The 19561-nt window shown below is 46.0% G+C and overlaps 1 protein-coding gene across 1 annotated transcript in view; it reads right to left on the minus strand.

Annotated features, from left to right (window-relative positions):
- Positions 1 to 15244, minus strand: part of LOC145353069 (interferon-induced GTP-binding protein Mx3-like) — a 33779-nt gene extending 18535 nt beyond the window's left edge. The window contains exons 1-6 of the mRNA XM_080203411.1: positions 15199 to 15244; positions 10939 to 11131; positions 7499 to 7636; positions 6183 to 6337; positions 4052 to 4190; positions 1770 to 1968 (exon numbers count right to left, since the gene is read on the minus strand). Of these exons, the coding sequence (XP_080059537.1) occupies positions 1770 to 1968; positions 4052 to 4190; positions 6183 to 6337; positions 7499 to 7636; positions 10939 to 11128 (821 nt within the window). The 5' untranslated portion in view covers positions 11129 to 11131; positions 15199 to 15244. The remainder of the gene's footprint in view (positions 1 to 1769; positions 1969 to 4051; positions 4191 to 6182; positions 6338 to 7498; positions 7637 to 10938; positions 11132 to 15198) is intronic.
- Between the last annotated feature and the right edge of the window lie 4317 nt (positions 15245 to 19561).

Raw genomic sequence — 19561 nt, forward strand, 5'->3', positions numbered from 1 at the left:
GAAACAATTCCTTTGGCCCAACTCGTCCATGCCAACTGAACCAGCCCTATTTGCCTGCATTTCGCCCATATCCCTCTAAATCTTTCCTATCCAGAAAAGAGAGACAGGGTGAACCACTGACAGTCAGACTAGAAGAAGGTATACAGTAGGGTTCTGGAGGTTGGTACTATGACTACCACTACCCTGCTACATATCAATCAGGGTAATGAATCTGTGGAATTCTATGTTGCAGAGGGCTGTGGAGGTTTGGTTGTCAGCACAATGGCTCAGTGGTTAGCATTGCTGTCTTGCAGCGCCAGAGACCTGAGTTCAATTCCCAACTTGGGTTGCTGTCTGTGCAGAGTCCACACATCCTCCCTGTGTCTGTGTTGGCTTCCTCCTGGTGCTCCGATTTCCTCCCACAGTGCAAAAGATGTGCTGGTTAGTTGCTAAATTCTCGCTCAGTGTATCCGAACAGGCACCAAAGTGTGACGACAGTAACTTCATTGCATTGTTAATGTAAGCCTACTTGTGACTTATAAATAAACTTTAACTTTGTTAAGTATGCTCAAGACTGAGATAGACAGATTCTTGATCAGTAAGAAAATCAAAGATTCTAAGAATTAAGGCAGAGAAGTGGAGTTGAGGATTATCATTTCAAATCTGTCATGATCGCATTGAATGGTGGACCAAACTTGATGGGCTGAATGGCCTACTTCAGCGCCTATGTCTTATGGTCTTGCATTATGACAGCCGAGGTGCTGTCCTCTCTGTTCTTGCTGGCAGCGGTAGCTGGGCATGTGAGAATGGACAATTCCGGCCCTAGTCTCTGTAATGGTGACCATTATGATGACCATTGATTATCAAAACCAATTTGGTTTGCTAATGTCCTTCAGGGAAGGAAATCTGTCATCTTTATCCAAATCTGGCCCACATGTGACTCCATACCCACTGCAATGTGGTTGACTTTTAACTGCTCTCTGAAATGGCCGAGCAAGTCCACTCAGTTCAAAGGCAATTAGGGATGGGCAGCAAATGTTGACCTCGCCAGTGACACCCACATCTGATCAAAAAAATAAACTTAAACTAATATAAATTTTGACATTGATCATATCGGGAAGTATTAGAACCTATGGCCAAAGATTTAGTCAAAGTGGTAGGCCTTAAGAAGGGGCAAAGGGGAGAAGTTTAGAGAGGGAATTCCAGAGTTCATGAAGCCGGAGACTGAAGGCACAGCTGCCAACGTTAGAGGAAAGAAATATCAGGAGGATGGGTTTGGAGAAGCACAGAGATCTTGGGAGGACTGGAGGAGGTGACAGAAATAGGGGAAGGTAAGGCTGGTGGGATATCTGAAAATAAGAATTAGAATTTTAAAATCCAGGCGTTGCCAGATTGGGAACAGAGAATCCCTACAGTACAGAAGGAGGCCATTCGACCCATTGAGTCTGCACCGACCACAATCCCACTCAGGCCTTATTCCCGTAACCCCACACATTTACCATGTGAATCCCCTTGTCACGAGGGTCAATTTATCATAGCCAACCGACTTAACCTGCACATCTTCGGACTGTGGGAGGAAATCAGAGCCCCCCGGAGGAAACCCACGCAGACACGGGGAGAATGTACAAACTCCACACAGACAGTGACCCGAGGCCGGAATTGAACCTGGCGCTGTGAGGCAGCAGTGCCAGCCTGTGTAGACCAGTGAACACAGTGTTGATGTTTAAATGCAACTTTGTGCCAGAGAGGAACTTCAACTCAAGATGTTGAAAAATGGTATTTGGTTTTACCTATAGTCCTCATGGTCTTCGAAAAACCTTTTCTCGTTCTCGATTGCTTCAGTCAACGTCAGATTGTCATTGATCTCCTTTTGCCCGCGGCACTTGACAATCATGTACCCTTTCTTCAGCTCCACGACTAGGTTCTGAATGATATCTACCACACTGCCTTCTGTTCCTTTGTCAACCAGGTCTGGTTTGGTTAAGATGCCTGCAATTTCAACACACCTTGTTGGCGAGATAACAGTGTCACAAAATCATAGAAAAACCTACAGTGCAGAAGGAGGCCATTCGGCCCATTGAGTCTTACAATCACACCCAGGCCCTATCCTCGTCACTCCACATATTCACCCCACTAACCTACACAACCCGAATCACTAAGGGGCGGATTTAGCATGGCCATTGTACCTGACTCACACGTCTTTCAGACTGTGGAAGGAAAGCAGAGCACCCGGAGGAAACCTGTACGGGCACGGGGAGAATGTGCAAACTCCACGGAGACAGTGACCCAAGCCAGGAATTGAACCCGGATCCCTGGAGCTGTGAGGCAGCAGTGCTAACCACCGTGGCACCATGCCGCCCCACTGTCCACTGCGCTGTGTGACAAATATCTTCTTATTTGCTTTCAAATCTGCAGTTCTCCTCTGTCCTGCCCTGCTGTGTGCACCTACAGACCAGTGAGGGTGTCAACTTTATTTTTCCTGCAAAGGTGTTTCACAGGAGCAAATGTGCAAAAATTCAGTATCGAGCTCATTGGGTCAATCTTGATTTTCCACAAACAGTTACCAACCTTCATGCTCGTCAAGCATTCATTTGAGGAAAATCTATTTAATTTTTAAAAAATTAATATGACCATTAACTGCACTCATTGCGCCTTCCCTTGAAATAGGCCCAAGGGGATTTTCCAGCTGTTAGAACTAACCAAATATAAAATCCCACAGATCTCGCAGACTTTTCATAGAATCATTGAATCCCTGCAGTGCGGAAGGAGGCCATGGCCCATTGAGTCTGCACCGACAACAATCTCACCCAGACCCTACTCCCATAACCCCACATATTTACCCCGCTAATTCTCTGACACTAAGGGGCAATTTAGTATGGCCCATTAACTTAACCCGTACCTCTTTGGACTGTGGGAGGAATCCGGAGCAGCCGGAGGAAAGTCATGCAGACACGGGCAGAGTGTGTGAACTCCACACAGACGGTGGCCTGAGGCTGGAATTGAACCCGGGCCCCTGGTGTTGTGAGGCAGCAGGGCTAAACTGTGCTGCCTGCTTTTTAATTTTTACACCTTTTACACTTTTACACCTGAAATCCCAGTAGATAAGCCCACGTACGTATGCAACCTCTACTCATCTAAGGTGTAGATAAAAATGATTTCATTTTTAGTGCTTTCGATGCCAGAATTTTCCAGGCTGGGGTTTAAACTCACAATCTCTGTGCTACTAATCCAATATCAGGCACCATTATGCTTTCATACCTGTATTATGTGAAATTTACATACAAACAGGTGAAGTTGCTTAGAACACTATTCAAAGAGGTCAGCTTCTTTCTTAAATTACCTATTGCAGAAGTTTCATATGAACATTCCCAGGGCACAGCACATGGTTTTTAAGGCTGTAAGATCACGGCTGGGATTCTCCGGCTGTCCATGCCAGCGGGATTCTCCAGCCCCGCCAGCAGCACATCCCTGCCCCGCGGTGCTCTCACCAGTGAGGGGCGACGTCAGTGGGAATTCCCATTGACAGTGGCGCCACCAGAGAATCCTGCCGCCAGCAAACAACACGCCACCTCCTGCCGGTGGCAAACATGGGGCTGAGAGACTGGAGAATCTCGCCACATACCTCCCATTGAGGGCAATCTTCCATTCATATAATGTACACACTGTTCCCAACTGGATGCTGTACAGCTTTTACTAGCAAAATGATGCACAATAAAGATAAAAAAAAATAATAGTTTGCAACAGAAAACATTTGACTTACCTATCTGGATACATTTTATGCCATACTGTGAGTAACTCTCAAGTCTCATTTGTTGGCAAGAACCTATTTTATTCTCGGTGATACCCATCTATACACGAACACAAGATATGGTCAATTTAGGCTATGGACATTTAGGCTAATTCTACATCATCATAGTCGATATTTTATCCGAATTCCACCTTCCCTCAATATCTCCATATCCTTTCACTCGCTTTGTGTTCAACAGTCTATTCACTTCTAGCTGTTAGGGTTGAGCAAATGGAATGGCATTTTTTAAAAATAGTCAGAAAAGATATTTTTCAGTTCAATTACCCAGAGTTCTCTCTCCAGTGGGGTCCACTTCCTGGGCCATCTTCAGAGCTTCTGTCGTCGCGATGTCAACATTGCACGGCACAACCACGAGGTTAATGGTCTCTTGGCGTTGAATAAATGATTTAATGAGCCGCTTAATCTGAAATAAAACGTCCAACCATTAGCTGCAAAGTCAGTTTGTAAGTAACCAAAACAAAATTGGGATGCGTTTGGGGTGGGGGGGGCACAGTGAGGGGGAAAAAGAGGAAGGAGTCAGAGAATTCATAAAGAGTAATCACTGGATGAAGAATAAATGAACAACTATTTATATAAGATGGACTTGACTGTCACTAATTGTGGGTACCTAACTACAACATGAAGTTGTTTGTCAAACTAGTGAAAGATGTACGACACAGGAAGAGGAGGGCAGTTGTTCAGGATATGTATTCCATGAAACTTGTGACTAGCAGTAAATTATCCTGCATTCAAAAAAATGGAACATCAAAAGGTTTACATTCAACAAACTGAATAAATTATACCAATGCCTCTACTTTCTCAGGAGGCTAAGGAAATTTGGTATGTCTGCTACGACTCTCACCAACTTTTACAGATGCACCATAGGAAGCATTCTTTCCGGTTGTATCTCAGCTTTGTATGGCTCCTGCTTTGCCCAAGACCGCATTGAACTGCAAAAGGTGATGAATGAAGCTCAGTCCATCACGCAAACCAGCCTCCCATCCATTGACACTGTCTCACTTCCCACTGCCTCGGAAAAGCAGTCAGCATAATCAAGAACCCAATGCATTCCGGACAAACTCTCTTCCACCTTCTTCCATTGGGAAAAGAATATAAAAGCCTGAGGACACGTGGAGGCTGCCTCGCTAAATATTTTTAAGAAGTGGGTTGATGGGTTCTTGATAAGAGAGGGGATTAAGGGTTATGGGGAGAGGGCGGGAAAGTGGAACTGGGCCACAACAGATCAGCCATGATCTTATTGAATGGCGGGGCAGGCTCGAAGGGCTAGATGGCCTACTCCTGCTCCTATTTCTTATGTTCTTATGTTCTTATAAACAGCTCCTGCCCTTTTGAATGGATCCACCTTGCATTGATCTTTCTCCACGCCCTAGCTATCACTGTGACACGACATCCTGCACTCTCTCCTTTCCTTCTCTATGAATGGTATGCTTTGTCTGTATAGCCTGCAAGAAACAATACTTCTCACTGTAGGTACACCCACAGTGCTGTTAGGAAGGAATTCCAGGCTCTTAACCCAATGGCAGTGAATGAATGGCAATATATTTCTAGTTCAGAATGTTGAGAGATCTGGAGGGGAACTTACAATGTGTGGTGTTCCCATTCTGCTGCCCTTGTCCTGGGTGATAGGGGTTTCGGGTTATGAAGGGGCTGTCAAAATATACGGCTGGCATTGTGCATTAGTGTTGAAGGGAGTGAATTCTGAAGGTGATGGGTGGGGTGCCAATCAAACAGACTGCTTTATCCTGAATGGCGTCAATCTTCTTGAGTGTAGTTGCAGCTTCACTCATCTAGACAAGCGAAGGGTATTCCATCACACTCTTGACACCAATAGGCACATGTGATCAGGTGGCGAAAGACTGCCCAAAAAGATAGGTTTCAAGATGCATCCTAAAAGTGGAGAGAGGTGTGGGTAGGCAGAGAGGTTTAGGTAGGGTATTCCAGAACTCATAGCCTGGGAGCTGAAGGCACAGTCACCAATAGTGGGGCAATGAAAGCTGGAGGATATATAGACACCAGAGTTGGAGAAATACAGAGATCTGCTCAGGGTAAGAGCTGCAGGAGGTCATGTAGCTTGGGAAAGGTGGGATCGTGGTAGGAATTTAGTAAATTGGTAAGCTGGGAGCCAGTGTGGCTGAATGAGAAAAGAGTGATTGGTGAATATGACTTGGTGTAAATTAGAACACTGGCAGCCGAATGTTGGAGGAGTTTAAGCTTCTAGAGGTTAGAAGACAGGCACCAGTCAGGGCAGCACTGGAGTTGTCCCACTATGGACATCTGACCTTTCCTATAGCTGACACAGAGACACTGCAATGAGGGTGTGATTGTTAAAGAAAGGACATAAACATGTTGCGTATAAAAAGAGTTATTTATTATTTTAACAGCCATGCTTACATACCTGATCACCAATGTCTGCTGGCTGGTTACCAACAGCAACTCTGGCAATCCCTGGTAGATCGATCAGTGTCAGGTCAGGAACAGTGCTGGATTCAATCTGGAGACTGATCAGTTCATTACTGATTCCGACTCCTTCACCCGCCATCATGTTCTGGGCTGGAGAGATGTAAGCAGAGAGTCAGAGATATTTCCCACACACAAGGAAGTCACTCTGCCCATGTGAGGTCTGCTCAGCGACAATGTAGCATGTGGCATGAAAATATGATGGGCAAATCTGAGCTTCCCTTAAGGGAGGGAGAAAAAGAGAGAATGATGGGCTATTTTCACTGCAATGAAGACTAATGAGCCCAGATGATGTGATGATGTTCTTTGACATGAGGTAAATATTCATGTGTGTAGGAACGGTTTCCTGGTCATCATTTGACTTTTAACTCCAGATCTCTGGGTGGGATTTGAACCTGGCTTCCCAGAACATTACTCTGGGTCTCTGGATCACTAGTCTAGTGACAACACTACTGTGCCACCATCCCCTTAAGGAAAGATGTTTCCAGGATTTTGACCCAGTGACAGTGAGGGAATGGTGATATTGTTCCAAGTCAGGACGGTGTGTGACTTTGAGGGGAACTTGCATCTTCTAGGTGATAGAGGTCTCAGGTTTGGAAGGTGATAGAGGACATCTTTGGAGCCTCTGTAGTCCCATTGAGAATGGCGACACTGGTGAGACTTTCTGGAGAAGATGCGGCCATTGTCTGAGGTGTAGATGTAAATGAAAAACAGTGAGGGCTGAAGCCTGTAGGATTCTCGGAGCAGAGAGCAAACCTCTTCTAAAGTAATCGTCTGGGCAATGACTGCAGCCATCCTTGCTTATGGCATAATAATTGGAGCATAGAGTCTCTGGTCTTTTGCAGAAAGACTGCTGCCATTCAGCTGGCAGTCTCCACACATAGCGGGGGTCATATTGCTGGGGGTAAAATGCTGGCAAGGCCACAAAATAGTCCCTACTTGGGGCTTTAAAGAGCAGTGCCCAGCAATCAGGACTGGGAACCCTGGATGATTTCAAATCTCAGTTTTGACATCCAAACACCACTTGGTTGAGGTTATTTAACAGAGCATAACTGGAAGATAAAATTGGAGATATTCCTGGCATGTATGTTCGTACCACATTCACTCTCATCATTGAGAGCCTGTTCAATGCTTATTTCTTGATGTTAGCAAAGATTCCATCCCAATGGCTTTCATCATTATTCTCCAACATGAAGTGTGAAAGAAAGCAAAAGCCACACAAATACGGGATCAGTGTAGTACAGCTAGCAGTACCTTTCCGAATTTCTCCCTCCACTTCCGATGGATCGGTAAGGTCCGATTCCCAAAGTCCATACGTGAGTTTGCCCTTCCAAACATTGGCCTCCTTGGCTTTCTTCAGCTTCAATTCAAGGGGACACCTGGTAACAATACCTGCCGTGGAATATTAAAAAGGATGACATTGTTTCAAGTGATTTACAATTACTGCCGAGTAAGTGCATCAGATTACAGACCACACTTAAATGAGCGAAAGAAGATTTGTTGAGTCTCAATTGGTTGAGTGCGATGGTAATTACAGACTATGAATGGTATGGCATCCACAATAGAACAGGGTATTGAGGTCAGTCAATGTGCTGGTCCTCTGATGTCCCAGAGCAGACCTCCCATCTAGGTTTCTGGGTTTGTTTTATTCATTTGTGGGACATGGGCATTGCTGGCTGGCCAGCATTTATTGCCTGTCCCTAGTTGCCCTTGAGAAGGTGAGTTGTCTTCTTGCATTGCTGCAGTCCATGTTCTGCTGTGGGTTGACCCACAATGCCATTAGGGAGGGAATTCCAGGATTTTGATCTAGCAACTGTGAAGGAACGGTGATATATTTCCAAGTCAGGATAGTGGGGAACTTGCAGGTGGTGGTGTTCCCATGATCTGTCCTTCTAGATGGATGGGGTCATGGGTTTGGAAGGTGCTGTCTAAGGATCTTTGGTGAATTGCTGCAGTGCATCTTGTAGGTAGTACACACTGCTGCTACTGAGCATTGGTGGTGGAAGGATTGAATGTTTGTAGATGTGGTGCAGAAAGGCCACGCAAAGGTGAGCTCATTGCTCAGAGAGATAAGAGAAGGATTGGAAATGTCTTCCAATATCTTTGTGGAGAAGGTTGAGGGTGATCTAACTGGCCTGTTCAATATGATCAAGATAGTTGATAAGGTAGATAGAGAAAAAACTATTTCCCCAAGTTGGGAAAAAAGGCATAAACTTAAAATTTGAGCTTGATTGTCAGGAAGTACTTGGTCCAACAATGTGTGGTGAAAATTTGAACCTCTCTCCCCCAAAAAGACAGCTGAGGTTTCGAAATGAGAATAAACCAAGGAAGGGAGCTGGGTTTGTGATGTAGATTAATTGGAATTTAACAGAATGGCAGAACAGGGCTCCAGGGACTAACTGGCCAGCTACTGTCTCTGTCCCAGAGTTCATTGTACCCCAACTAATGGCTAGGAATAAAATCTAGAGAGAGACACGGGAGGATAGCAGGCAAATGCTATAGACATTGATTTTTTCAATGTTTCTGTACAATGGTTAAAATTCAGCTTTATCCTATAAGTATGTCTGGAAGGAATGCAGCTCAGATGCTGGAAAAGCAGGATAATTGGTCATTTTGGCCCTGTAGTGTATACTGAGGATAGAGCTAATGGATCTTTATTTACAGATGAAGATTTTTCCTGGGGCTATTAAAGGAATGGAATGTGGGTTGATGTATGCAGGGTCAAGTGATGATGTGGCAAATTAGAGGAGCTAGTGAAAAAACAGCTTCCATTTCTGGCTTAGAATCAGAATCATAGAATTCCTACAATGCAGAAGGAGGCCATCTCACCCAGGCTGTATCCCACATAACCCCATGCATTTACCCTAGCTAGTCCTCCTGACTAAAGGGCAATTTAGCATGGCTAATCACCTAATAAACACATCCTTGGACCGTGGGAGGAAACCCATGCAGACACAGGCAGAACGTGCAAATTCCACACAGACAGTGACCTAAGCCAGAAATCTAACCCAGGTCCCTGGCGCTGTGAGGCAGCTGTGCTAACCACTGTGCCATCGTGCTGCTCTGGGATTGGTTTGAAGGCAGAGGTCTGCAGATTGCTCTCTCTCTCCACAAAGTCTCTCTGACAGCTTTTAGCCTGTCTACTCATTATAGCAAGTACGCTGATGGTTGCTAACTGAATTTAAAGTTGCAGTTGAAGCCTTGTTGAAGTGAGAAAGATTTTGTAGGCTTCTTGAACTCTATCTCCCTCTAGAGGCAAGTGTGCCTGGGTTTGCTAACTATTTGTTGAAAAGTGGGATTCATCTGTGCTTGAATGGTGCTTATTTAAAGTCATAAACTAGAAATTGAAGTTGTCTACTTTCCTCTTTGATGCTTAAGCTGCTTCCTTTATTAGTTATATTTAAAGCTGGATTATTAAATAAAACATCCCTAATTTGCCAGTGAATTTGCTCTGAGTGAAGTGTCCTATCCTCACACTTATGCCAAAAATAAAATATTAGTCTTTCTTCATAATATATCTTGGGGTCCTGGTCTGGAACACGAACATTAGCAATTTATTACATCACTCAGAAGTCTCTCATGGTGGTTCACATATAATCAAGTTACTTGGAAGCCTGTGGCTGGTGCTGTATTAAAATTCATTCTTGCATTGCAACATTCCAGAAGGCTTGTGGTGAAAGAGGAAACAAGTTAATGTGCAACTTGAGGTGTTGGTTGAAGGAGGAATTATGAGTACATACCAATAAAATTCCTTCCTTGTCAGATTTGAAGGTCTTGTGAGGAAAGGCTGAGGGACTTGAGGCTGTTTTCGTTAGAGAGAAGAAGGTTAAGAGGTGGCATATAAGGTGATTAGAGGATTAGACAGGGTGGACAGTGAGAGCCTTTTTCCTTGGATGGAGATGGGTAGCACGAGCGGACATAGCTTTAAATTGAGGGGTGATAGATATAGGACAGATGTCAGAGAAAGGTTCTTTACTCAGAGAGTAGTAAGAGCGTGGAATGCCCTGCCTGCAACAGTAGTGGATTCGCCAACATTAAGGGTATTTAAATGGTCATCGGATAAACATATGGATGATATTGGAATAGTGTAGGTTAGATAGGCTTTAGATTGGTTTCACAGGTCGAGGGCTGAAGGGCCTGTACTGTGCTGTAATGTTCTATGTTCAATGATTGTTTATCCAGCATCCAGTACTGATTAAGCAGAATTTCTTTCCCCACACGATCACTGAAGTCACTGTAATTGGTCCCTGTGTCCCCGAGACATCAGCACTATCCCTCTCCCTGGCAACTGACTGTTCACAAACTTAACATGTTTGATGCCAAGATGAGCTTCCAATTATTGCTTCACCACATCAACCATCTCTTCAGCTGTTGTTCCCTAAATCCAGAATTCCTTCTCTAAGTGTCTCTGTCTCCTTCTCGTTCCCCCTTTATGACAGGTGAGATTTTCCAGTCCTGCTCACTGTGGGAATCATCGTAGAAATTTAACGGATCAACAAAAGTTCAGTTGACTTGAGGTGGGTAGTCAGGACTGGGAAAATCCCACCCGAGCCTCCTTGAAAACTAAAATTTTGCTCATTTCTAATATTCTGTAATGATAGTCTGTGTCAAATTACTTTTGACAATATTCCTCGACATATTTGCCACACTACAGACACTGTACATGTTGTTGTTGTTGTTAGTTGCTATCTTACCACTCCCTCTGGGAAGTGACACCCCAGACAGTGCCTCCAGTACAGAACTTTTCCCGGAGCTCTGGTCTCCAATCACCGCGATGGCCGGAAGAGCCAGGTCCTTGTCTACACCCAACTTCCTCAGCGAATCGACGAGATCAATGCAAGGACGGATCTTCTCCTCATAACTATCGTGAAACCTGGCATCCATTGTCTGTAAATAAACCCAAGGGTAATCCTTCAACAAAGATCACATGAGCACTGGAACATTTCTGAGTTGGAACTAAATAATTTGAGCATCGCTATTTCCTATCTGACTGCTTTGTGTCATTGCAAAGCCTCTGGAATTTCTTCTCTAAGCATTTCTACCTCTCTACCTCCTTTTGCCTGGTGGTCAAGTATTATGCATATTCTACTACCTTGTTGGTCCTGGTTTAGTTCCTGAACACACAATCTTCCAGAAGAACATAGGATTCAGCTGTTTAAACGGGCTAAAGAAAGACATAGGGTCAGAGATGGACATCACCACGTTGGAAAAAAAGACCTGAACTGAGTTAGCTAACAGCAGTGAGGGTGGCAGTAGGTGTGATATAATTGGCTATTATGTTACTGGGTGTAGTAGACTAAATAACGTTCAGTTCCTCATTGTTATCATGCTGTAAGGGACTTTCCCACAAGTGTTAATGCACCTCACCTCTCTGTCACTCTCAAATGTAGAAACCATTGTCTCAAATAGACGCCTCCAAATGAGAAAGATCATTGGGCCCATCTTCATTCATAGAATCCTACAGTGCAGAAGGCGGCCATTCAGTCCATTGAGTCTGCACCAACCACAATCCCAGACAGGCCCTATCCCCATAACCCCTCGCATTTACTTTAGCTGGTTCCCCTGACACTAAGGGGCAATTTAGCATGGTCAATCCACCTAACCACACATCTTTGGATTTTGGGAGAAAACTGGAGGAAACCCATGCAGGCATGGGGAGAATGTGCAAACTCTGCACAGACAGTGAACCAAGGCTGGAATTGAACCCAGGTCCCTGGCACTGTGAGGCAGCAGTGCTATCCACAGTGCCACCAGGCCACCCTTATCCATCCAAAAAGGACCCTATTTCTCACTAATGTCCCTGGGAAGGAGATTGGAAAAGGAAGGATTGATAGGCCTGAAGAAGGCACAAGTTTTGATTTGATTTGATTTATTATTGTCACATGTATTGGCATACAGTGAAAAGTATTGTTTCTTTTAACATTAAAGTATAGTTTATTTATTAATCGTAAGTAAGGCTGACATTAATACTGCAATGAAATTACTTTGAAATTCCCCTAGTTGCTCTGGCGCCTGTTCGGGTCAATACACCTAACCAGCACGTCTTACAGACTGTGGGAGTAAACTGGAGCACATGGAGGAAACCCATGCAGACACAGGGAGAACATGCAAATTCCACAAGTGACCCAAGCCAGGAATCAAACCCAGGTTCCTGGTGCTGCAAGGCAGCAGTGCTAACCACTGTGCCACTGTACTACCCTTCTTGCACCATATACAAAGCATACCTTTCATAGAGTACATTGGGGAAAAGGAAAGAAGGGAGTGCAGAGTGTAGTGTTACAGGCATAGCTGGGGTGTAGAGAAAGATCAACTTAATGTGAGATAGGACTATTCAAAAGTCTGATGACAGCAGGGCAGGAGCTGTTCTTGAGTCAGTTGGAACGTGATCTCAGGCTTTTGTATCTTTTTCCGACGGAAGAAGGTGGAAGAGAGAATGTCCGGGGTGTGTGGGGTCCTTGATTATGCTGGCTGCTTTGCTGAGATAATGGGAAGTGTAGACAGAATCAATGGTTGGGAGGCTGGTTTGCATGATGGACTGGAATACATTCACAACCTTTGCAAATATATATGTTTTTCAAGGAACAGGTAAGGGCTTAATGGGTTGGGCTTATATAATTTTAGATCATGACCCTGGTTTTGTGGATGAAGGGTGGGTGAGGGATTGATGGAAATATGACAGCAAAGTAGTGTGGAATCTTGATGTTGCAGTCTCTCACTCAGGACTCCCTCAGACCTGCTGCAATGTGAACCCACTAGATCTGGCAATCATTGAAATCAGCGAAAATACCAACTTTTCCTCCCCTGCATCACTGTTCAAATCTCCATGCAAGTTACACCCTGTTAAATCAGCTTCACCAGTTTTAATAGTGATGCAATTTAACAAGGGCAACACGGTGGTCCGGTAGTTAGCACTGCTACCTCACAGTGCCGAGGACCCGGGGTCAATTCCCGGCTTGGGTCACTGCCTGTGAGGGGGTCTGCACATTCCCCACCCGTGTCTGCGTGGGTTTCCTCCTGGAGCTCAGGTTTCTTCCCACAGTCCGAAAGACATGCTGGTTCGGTGCATTGGCTATGCTAAATTTGCCCTCAGTGTACCCAACCAGGCACCGGAGTGTGGTGATTAGGAGATTTTCATTGTAACTTCGTTGCAGTGTTAATGTAAGCCTGCTTGTAACATGAATAAATAAACTTTGAAATAAATAAAATTTGATAGGCTGCAAAGCCAAAGGGAAAAAACTGTATTTGTGGAATGCCATTAAATAATCAATTAGTAGATATTTTAAGCTAATAATTTTAGAATTTTGGTTTCAAGAAGTGTTTTCAGAATATTTCAGATTCTACCTTTACCCGATGGCTACATTCCAAACTTCAATTTCCGCAAATTAACATTTTTAAAGTATTTTTCGTGTTATGCTGTTTGTTTCTTGGTTGGCTGGTTGTGGAGTTCCTTGGGGATGATAGAATTTCAGCGTCATATTGGAAATTCCGAGTAATGAACAATGCAATCAGTCATAGTGCCACTACATGAAGATGGAACTGTAGTTCTCACCAGAGAGTAACTAAATCCCTCAGCGAGACTTCCTCCAGGGTCAATGATAAATATTCTTGCTTGGGATTGAGCACCATTCCAGGCTGATAGTGGCACATGATGCCCAGGCCTTCGCTCTGTGTTTAGACATGGTGGTTATGGGTCTAGACTTACAGATAACACAGGAGGTCCTCTTTCATTAAAAGCATTTACAACATAGACTCAACACAAAGCTTTAGAATCCTGCAGTGCATGAGGAGGCCATTCAGCCCATCACGTCAGGACTGACCACAATTTCACCCAGGCCATACCCTCATGCATTGAACCTAGCGAGTTCCCCTGATATTAGGGGCAATTTATCATGGGCGATCCACCTAAGTTGCACACCTTTGGACTGTGGCAGGAAACCAAGGCACCTAGAGGAAACCCACATGTACACAGGGAGAATGTGCAGACTCTGCACAAATAGTGATCTGAGGTTGGAATCGAACCCGGGTCCCCGGCGCTGTGAGGCAGCAGTGCTAACCACTGTGCCACCGTGCTGCCTCCACATCAGGATTGTCCAAGTCTTGGTGCAGGGACAAGAGGCCAAGTGTCTCTGTCTATACTGACCATGAAGCCTGTGCCCAAATTTCTGGGAGGCAGGGTGGGGGGCGGGGGGGGAGAAAGAGAGGATGGGGAAGAGAGAGAGAGAGAGAGACAGACAGGGTGGGGGGGAGAGAGAGAGAGACAGGGTGGGGGAAGAGAGAGACAGGGTGAGAGAGAGAGTGATAGGGTAGGGGGGAGAGAGAGAGAGAGACAGGGTGGGGGAGAGAGAGAGAGAGACAGGGTCGGGGGGGGTGGAAAAGAGAGAAACAGGGTGGCGGGGGGGAGAGCGAGACAGGGTGGGGGGAGAGGGGAGTTCCCGGGGGGCCGCAAGATCCGGGGTGGCGGAGGGGGGAGATCGGGGGACGCGGGGGAGGGGGAGTTCCCGGGAGGGGAGCGACAGACTGGTTTGCAATGAGAGTGAGCCCCCTCCCCCAGTCGCAGCGAGCTGGCGGTGTCAGTGAAAAGGCTTTGGGAAATGAACTGGAGTTTGCTGTGAGTTTGACTTTCACAGCGGGAGCAGAAGCAACAGCTTCAGAGCCAGAGATTGACAGGAGAGAGCGGCGGGGACAGGGAGAAAAGCTACCGCTGTTTCACACACACATCTCCCAGATCAGTAACTTCACTGAGTCTCCAACACCAGCGCCTGGCATCTCTCCCTGCTGCCTCCCTTACATCGCTACCATCCCTTTAACCCAGGCACTACTGGCAAGATACGTCTCCTTGATCCTGCAAAACACATAAAGAGGAAAGAAAAAAAATGCAACACATCTGACAGATTCACTGAAACATTTCTAGCTGAAAATCCCTGACAAAATCTAGTTCAGTGTGAGCTACATACCTGTGTACCAATGATGCTTGATCCACAGAATAGCGATCTAACAGAACTCATGTGAAGTCACGGACTTGTCTCCACCCATTAACATGTTACCAATCTGATTTGCATAAGTTTCTATTCTGCACAAGGTGCACTGTCGTTTAAAAAATGCAACTTACTGTCGATGTAAACCAAAACCTTTGCTTTTATGTCACCCTTTCCACTTATCAGGGCACCCTTTAGGACCAGTGAAGAAGTTTTTTTCTGTGTGTTCACCAATGTATTGTGGCGAATACTAATCTCACACAAACAGGACAATTTATTTATTAGTGTCACAAGTAGGCTTACATTAACGTTGCAATGAAGTTACTGTGAAAATCCCCTCGCCGCCACACTCCAGCGCTTGCTTGGGTACACTGAGGGAGAAATTAGGATGGCCAACGCACCTAACCAGCATGTCTTTCGGACTGGGGGTGGAAACTGGAGCGCCCGGAGGAAACCCACGCAGACACAAGGAGAACGTGCAGACTCCTCACAGACAGCGACCCAAGCCGGGAATCAAACCCGGGTCCCTAGCGCTGTGAGGCAGCAGTGCTAACCACTGTGCCATCGTGCCGCCCAGTGAAGTTACTGTGAAAATCCCCTAGTGCCACTCTCCGGCACCTGTTCGGGTAGAACATAGAACACTACAGCACAAACAGGCCCTTCGGCCCACAAGTTGCGCCGATCACATCTATACCTACCAATCCATAGACCTATCTATAACCGCCAATCCCATTAGATCCCATATACTCATCCAGAAGTCTTTTAAAAGACCCCAGCGAGTTCACCTCTACCACCACCGATGGCAGCCGATTCCATTCACTCACCACCCTCTGAGTGAAAAACTTACCCCTAACATCTCCTCTGTACTTGCTTCCCTGCACCTTAAATCTGTGTCCTCTCGTAGCGACCATTTCAGCCCGGGGAAATAGCTTCTGAGAATCCACCCTATCTATTCCTCTCAACATTTTATAAACCTCTATCAGGTCGCCTCTCAACCTTCGTCTCTCCAGGGAGAAGAGTCCCAGCTCCCTCAGTGACCCAACCCTCAACCTATCTTCATAAGGCATGCCTCCCAATCCAGGCAACATCCTTGTAAATCTCCTCTGCACCCTTTCAATAGCCTCCACGTCCTTCCTATAGTGAGGCGACCAGAACTGCGCACAGTACTCCAAGTGGGGTCTGACAAGGGTCCTATAAAGTTGCAGCATTACCTCCTGATTCCTAAACTCAATCCCTCGATTAATGAAGGCCAGTACACCATACGCCTTCTTGACCACATCCTCCACCTGCGAGGCCGATTTAAGAGTCCTGTGGACCCGGACCCCAAGATCCTTCTGCTCTTCAACACAGCTAAGACTCCTACCCTTGATATTGTATTCCTTCATCCCATTGGTCCTGCCAAAATGGACCACTACACATTTACCTGCATTGAAGTCCATCTGCCACTTCTCCGCCCAGTCTGGCAACCTATCTATGTTCCGCTGCAACTTCTGACATCCCCCCAGACTATCCACAACACCACCAACCTTCGTATCATCTGCAAACTTACTAACCCATCCCTCCACTTCCTCATCCAGGTCATTTATGAAAATGACAAACAGCAAGGGTCCTAGAACAGATCCCTGGGGCACTCCACTGGTGACTGACCTCCATGCAGAAAAAGACCCATCCACAACCACTCTCTGCCTTCTGCAGGCAAGCCAGTTCAGGATCCACAAGGCCAAACCCCCTGGATCCCATGCCCTCTCACCTTCTCAAGAAGTCTTGCATGGGGGACCTTATCAAACGCCTGGCTGAAGTCCATGTAAACCACGTCTACTGCTCTTCCTTCGTCAATGTGTTCAGTCACATTCTCAAAGAACTCAACTAGGCTCGTAAGGCACGATCTGCCCTTGACAAAACCATGTTGACTATTTCTGATCATTCTAAACTTCTCCAAATGCTCATAAATCTTGTCCCTCAGAAGCCTCTCCATCAGCTTACCAACCACTGAGGTCAGACTCACTGGTTGGTAATTTCCCAGGCTATCCCTGTTCCCTTTCTTGAAAATAGAAACCACATCCGCAATCCTCCAATCCTCCGGAACCTTTTCCGTCTCCATCGACGATGCAAAGATCGTTGCCAGGGGCACTGCAATCACTTCCCTCACCTCCCACAGTAACCTGGGGTACATCCCATCTGGTCCCAGCGACTTGTCTATCTTGATAGAGTTTAAAAATTCTGACACATCCTCTTCCTTAACGCCCACATACTCAATCTTTTCAGTCTGCCGCAAACCTGTAGTACAACCTCCCAGATCACTTTCCACCGTGAATACTGAGGCAAAGTACTTATTAAGCACCTCTGCCATTTCTTCCGGTTCCACACAGACTTTTCCCCCTTCACCTTTTATAGGTCCTTTCCCTTCTCTTCTCATCCTTTTACTCCTCACATATTTGTAGAACGCCTTGGGATTCTCCTTAATCTTACCTGCCAAGCCTTCTCATGACCCCTTCTGGCTCTCCTAATTTCCTTTTTAAGCTCCTTTCTACAAGCCTTATACTCCTCTAGATCCTTAACATCTCCTAGCTCTCTGAACCTTTTATACACCTTTCTTTTCTTCCTGACCAGGTTCACCACAACCTTTGTGCACCATGGTCCCCGCGCCCTACCAAAACCTCCTTGTCTCATCGGAACGTTATCGTGCAGAGCTTCAGTCAAACATTCCTTGAATATCCGCCACCTTCCTTCGGTACTTTTCCCCAAGAACGCCTCCTTCCAGTTTATTTGTCCAATTATCTGCCTGATGTCTTCATATTTCCCCTTACTCCAGACAAACACCTTTCTAGCCTGCCTGATCCTATCTCTTTCCAATGCTATCGTGAAGAAAATAGAATTATGATCTCCATCCCCAAGATGCTCTCCTACTGAGAGATCCGACACCTGTCCTGGTTCATTAGCCAGTACCAGGTCAAGTACAGCCTCTCCTCTCGTAGGCTTATCCACATACTGTGTCAGGAAACCCTCCTGAAGACACCTAACGAACTCCTCCCCATCCAAACCCCTTACCCTTGGGATATTCCAGTCAATGTTTGGGAAATTAAAGTCTCCCATCACAACAACTCTGTTACTTCTACATCTCTCTAGGGTACATTGAGGGAGAATTTAGAATGGGCAATGCACCTAACCAGCACATCTTTCGGACTGGGGGCGGAAACCAGAGCACCCGGAGGAAACCCACGCAGACACAGGGAGAACACGGTACGGTGGCACAGTGGTTAGCACTGCTGTTTCACCGCTCCATCGACCTGGGTTTGATTCCCGGCTTGGGTCACTGTCTGTGTGGAGTTTGCACATTCTCCTCATGTCTGCATGGGTTTCCTCTGGGTGCTCTGGTTTCCTCCCACAGTCCAAAGATGTGTGGGTTAGGTTGATTGGCCGTGCTAAAATTGCCCCTTAGTGTCCTGGGATGTGTAGGTTAGAGGAATTAGCAGGTAAAATGTATAGGGATATGGAGGGTAGGATTGTGGTCAGTGCAGACTCGATGGGCTGAAGGGCCTGTTTCTGCACTGTAGGGTTTTATGTAACATGCAGACTCCGCACAGACAGTGACCCAAGCTGGGAATCGAACCTGCGTCCCTGGCACTGTGACGCAGCAGTGCTAACCACTTTGCCACCACAACAGCACTTTGGTAGATGTTGGTGGATGGATAACTGGTCAGAGCACTTGGAGATCATTCGGGTGTTTTCCTTCAGAATGGTGACATGCAAATTTTGTGCATAGAACATAGAACACCTCAGCACAAACAGGCCCTTCGGCCCACAAGTTGCGCCGATCACATCAATACCTACCAATCCATAGACCTATCTATAACCCCCAATCCCATTAAATCCCATATACTCATCCAGAAGTCTTTTAAAAGACCCCAGCGAGTTCACCTCCACCACCACTGACGGCAGCCGATTCCAATCACTCACCACCCTCTGAGTGAAAAACTAGCATCCCTGCACCTTAAATCTGTGTCCTCTCATAGCGACCATTTCAACCCGGGGAAATAGCCTCTGAGAATCCACCCTATTTATTCCTCTCCACATTTTATAAAACTCTATCAGGTCGCCTCTCAACCTACGCCTCTCCAGGGAGAAGAGTCCCAGCTCCCTCAACCTATCTTCATAAGGCATGCCTCCCAATCCAGGCAACATCCTTGTAAATCTCCTCTGCACCCTTTCAATAGCTTCTACGTCCTTCCTATAGTGAGGCGACCAGAACTGCGCACAGTACTCCAAGTGGGGCCTGACAGGGGACTTATAAAGTTGCAGCATTACCTCCCAACTCCTAAACTCAATCCCTCGATTAATGAAG

This window comes from Carcharhinus amblyrhynchos, chromosome 15 (genome assembly GCF_965287045.1).
Source record: "Carcharhinus amblyrhynchos chromosome 15, sCarAmb.v2.hapA, whole genome shotgun sequence".
NCBI classification, from domain to species: domain Eukaryota; kingdom Metazoa; phylum Chordata; class Chondrichthyes; order Carcharhiniformes; family Carcharhinidae; genus Carcharhinus; species Carcharhinus amblyrhynchos.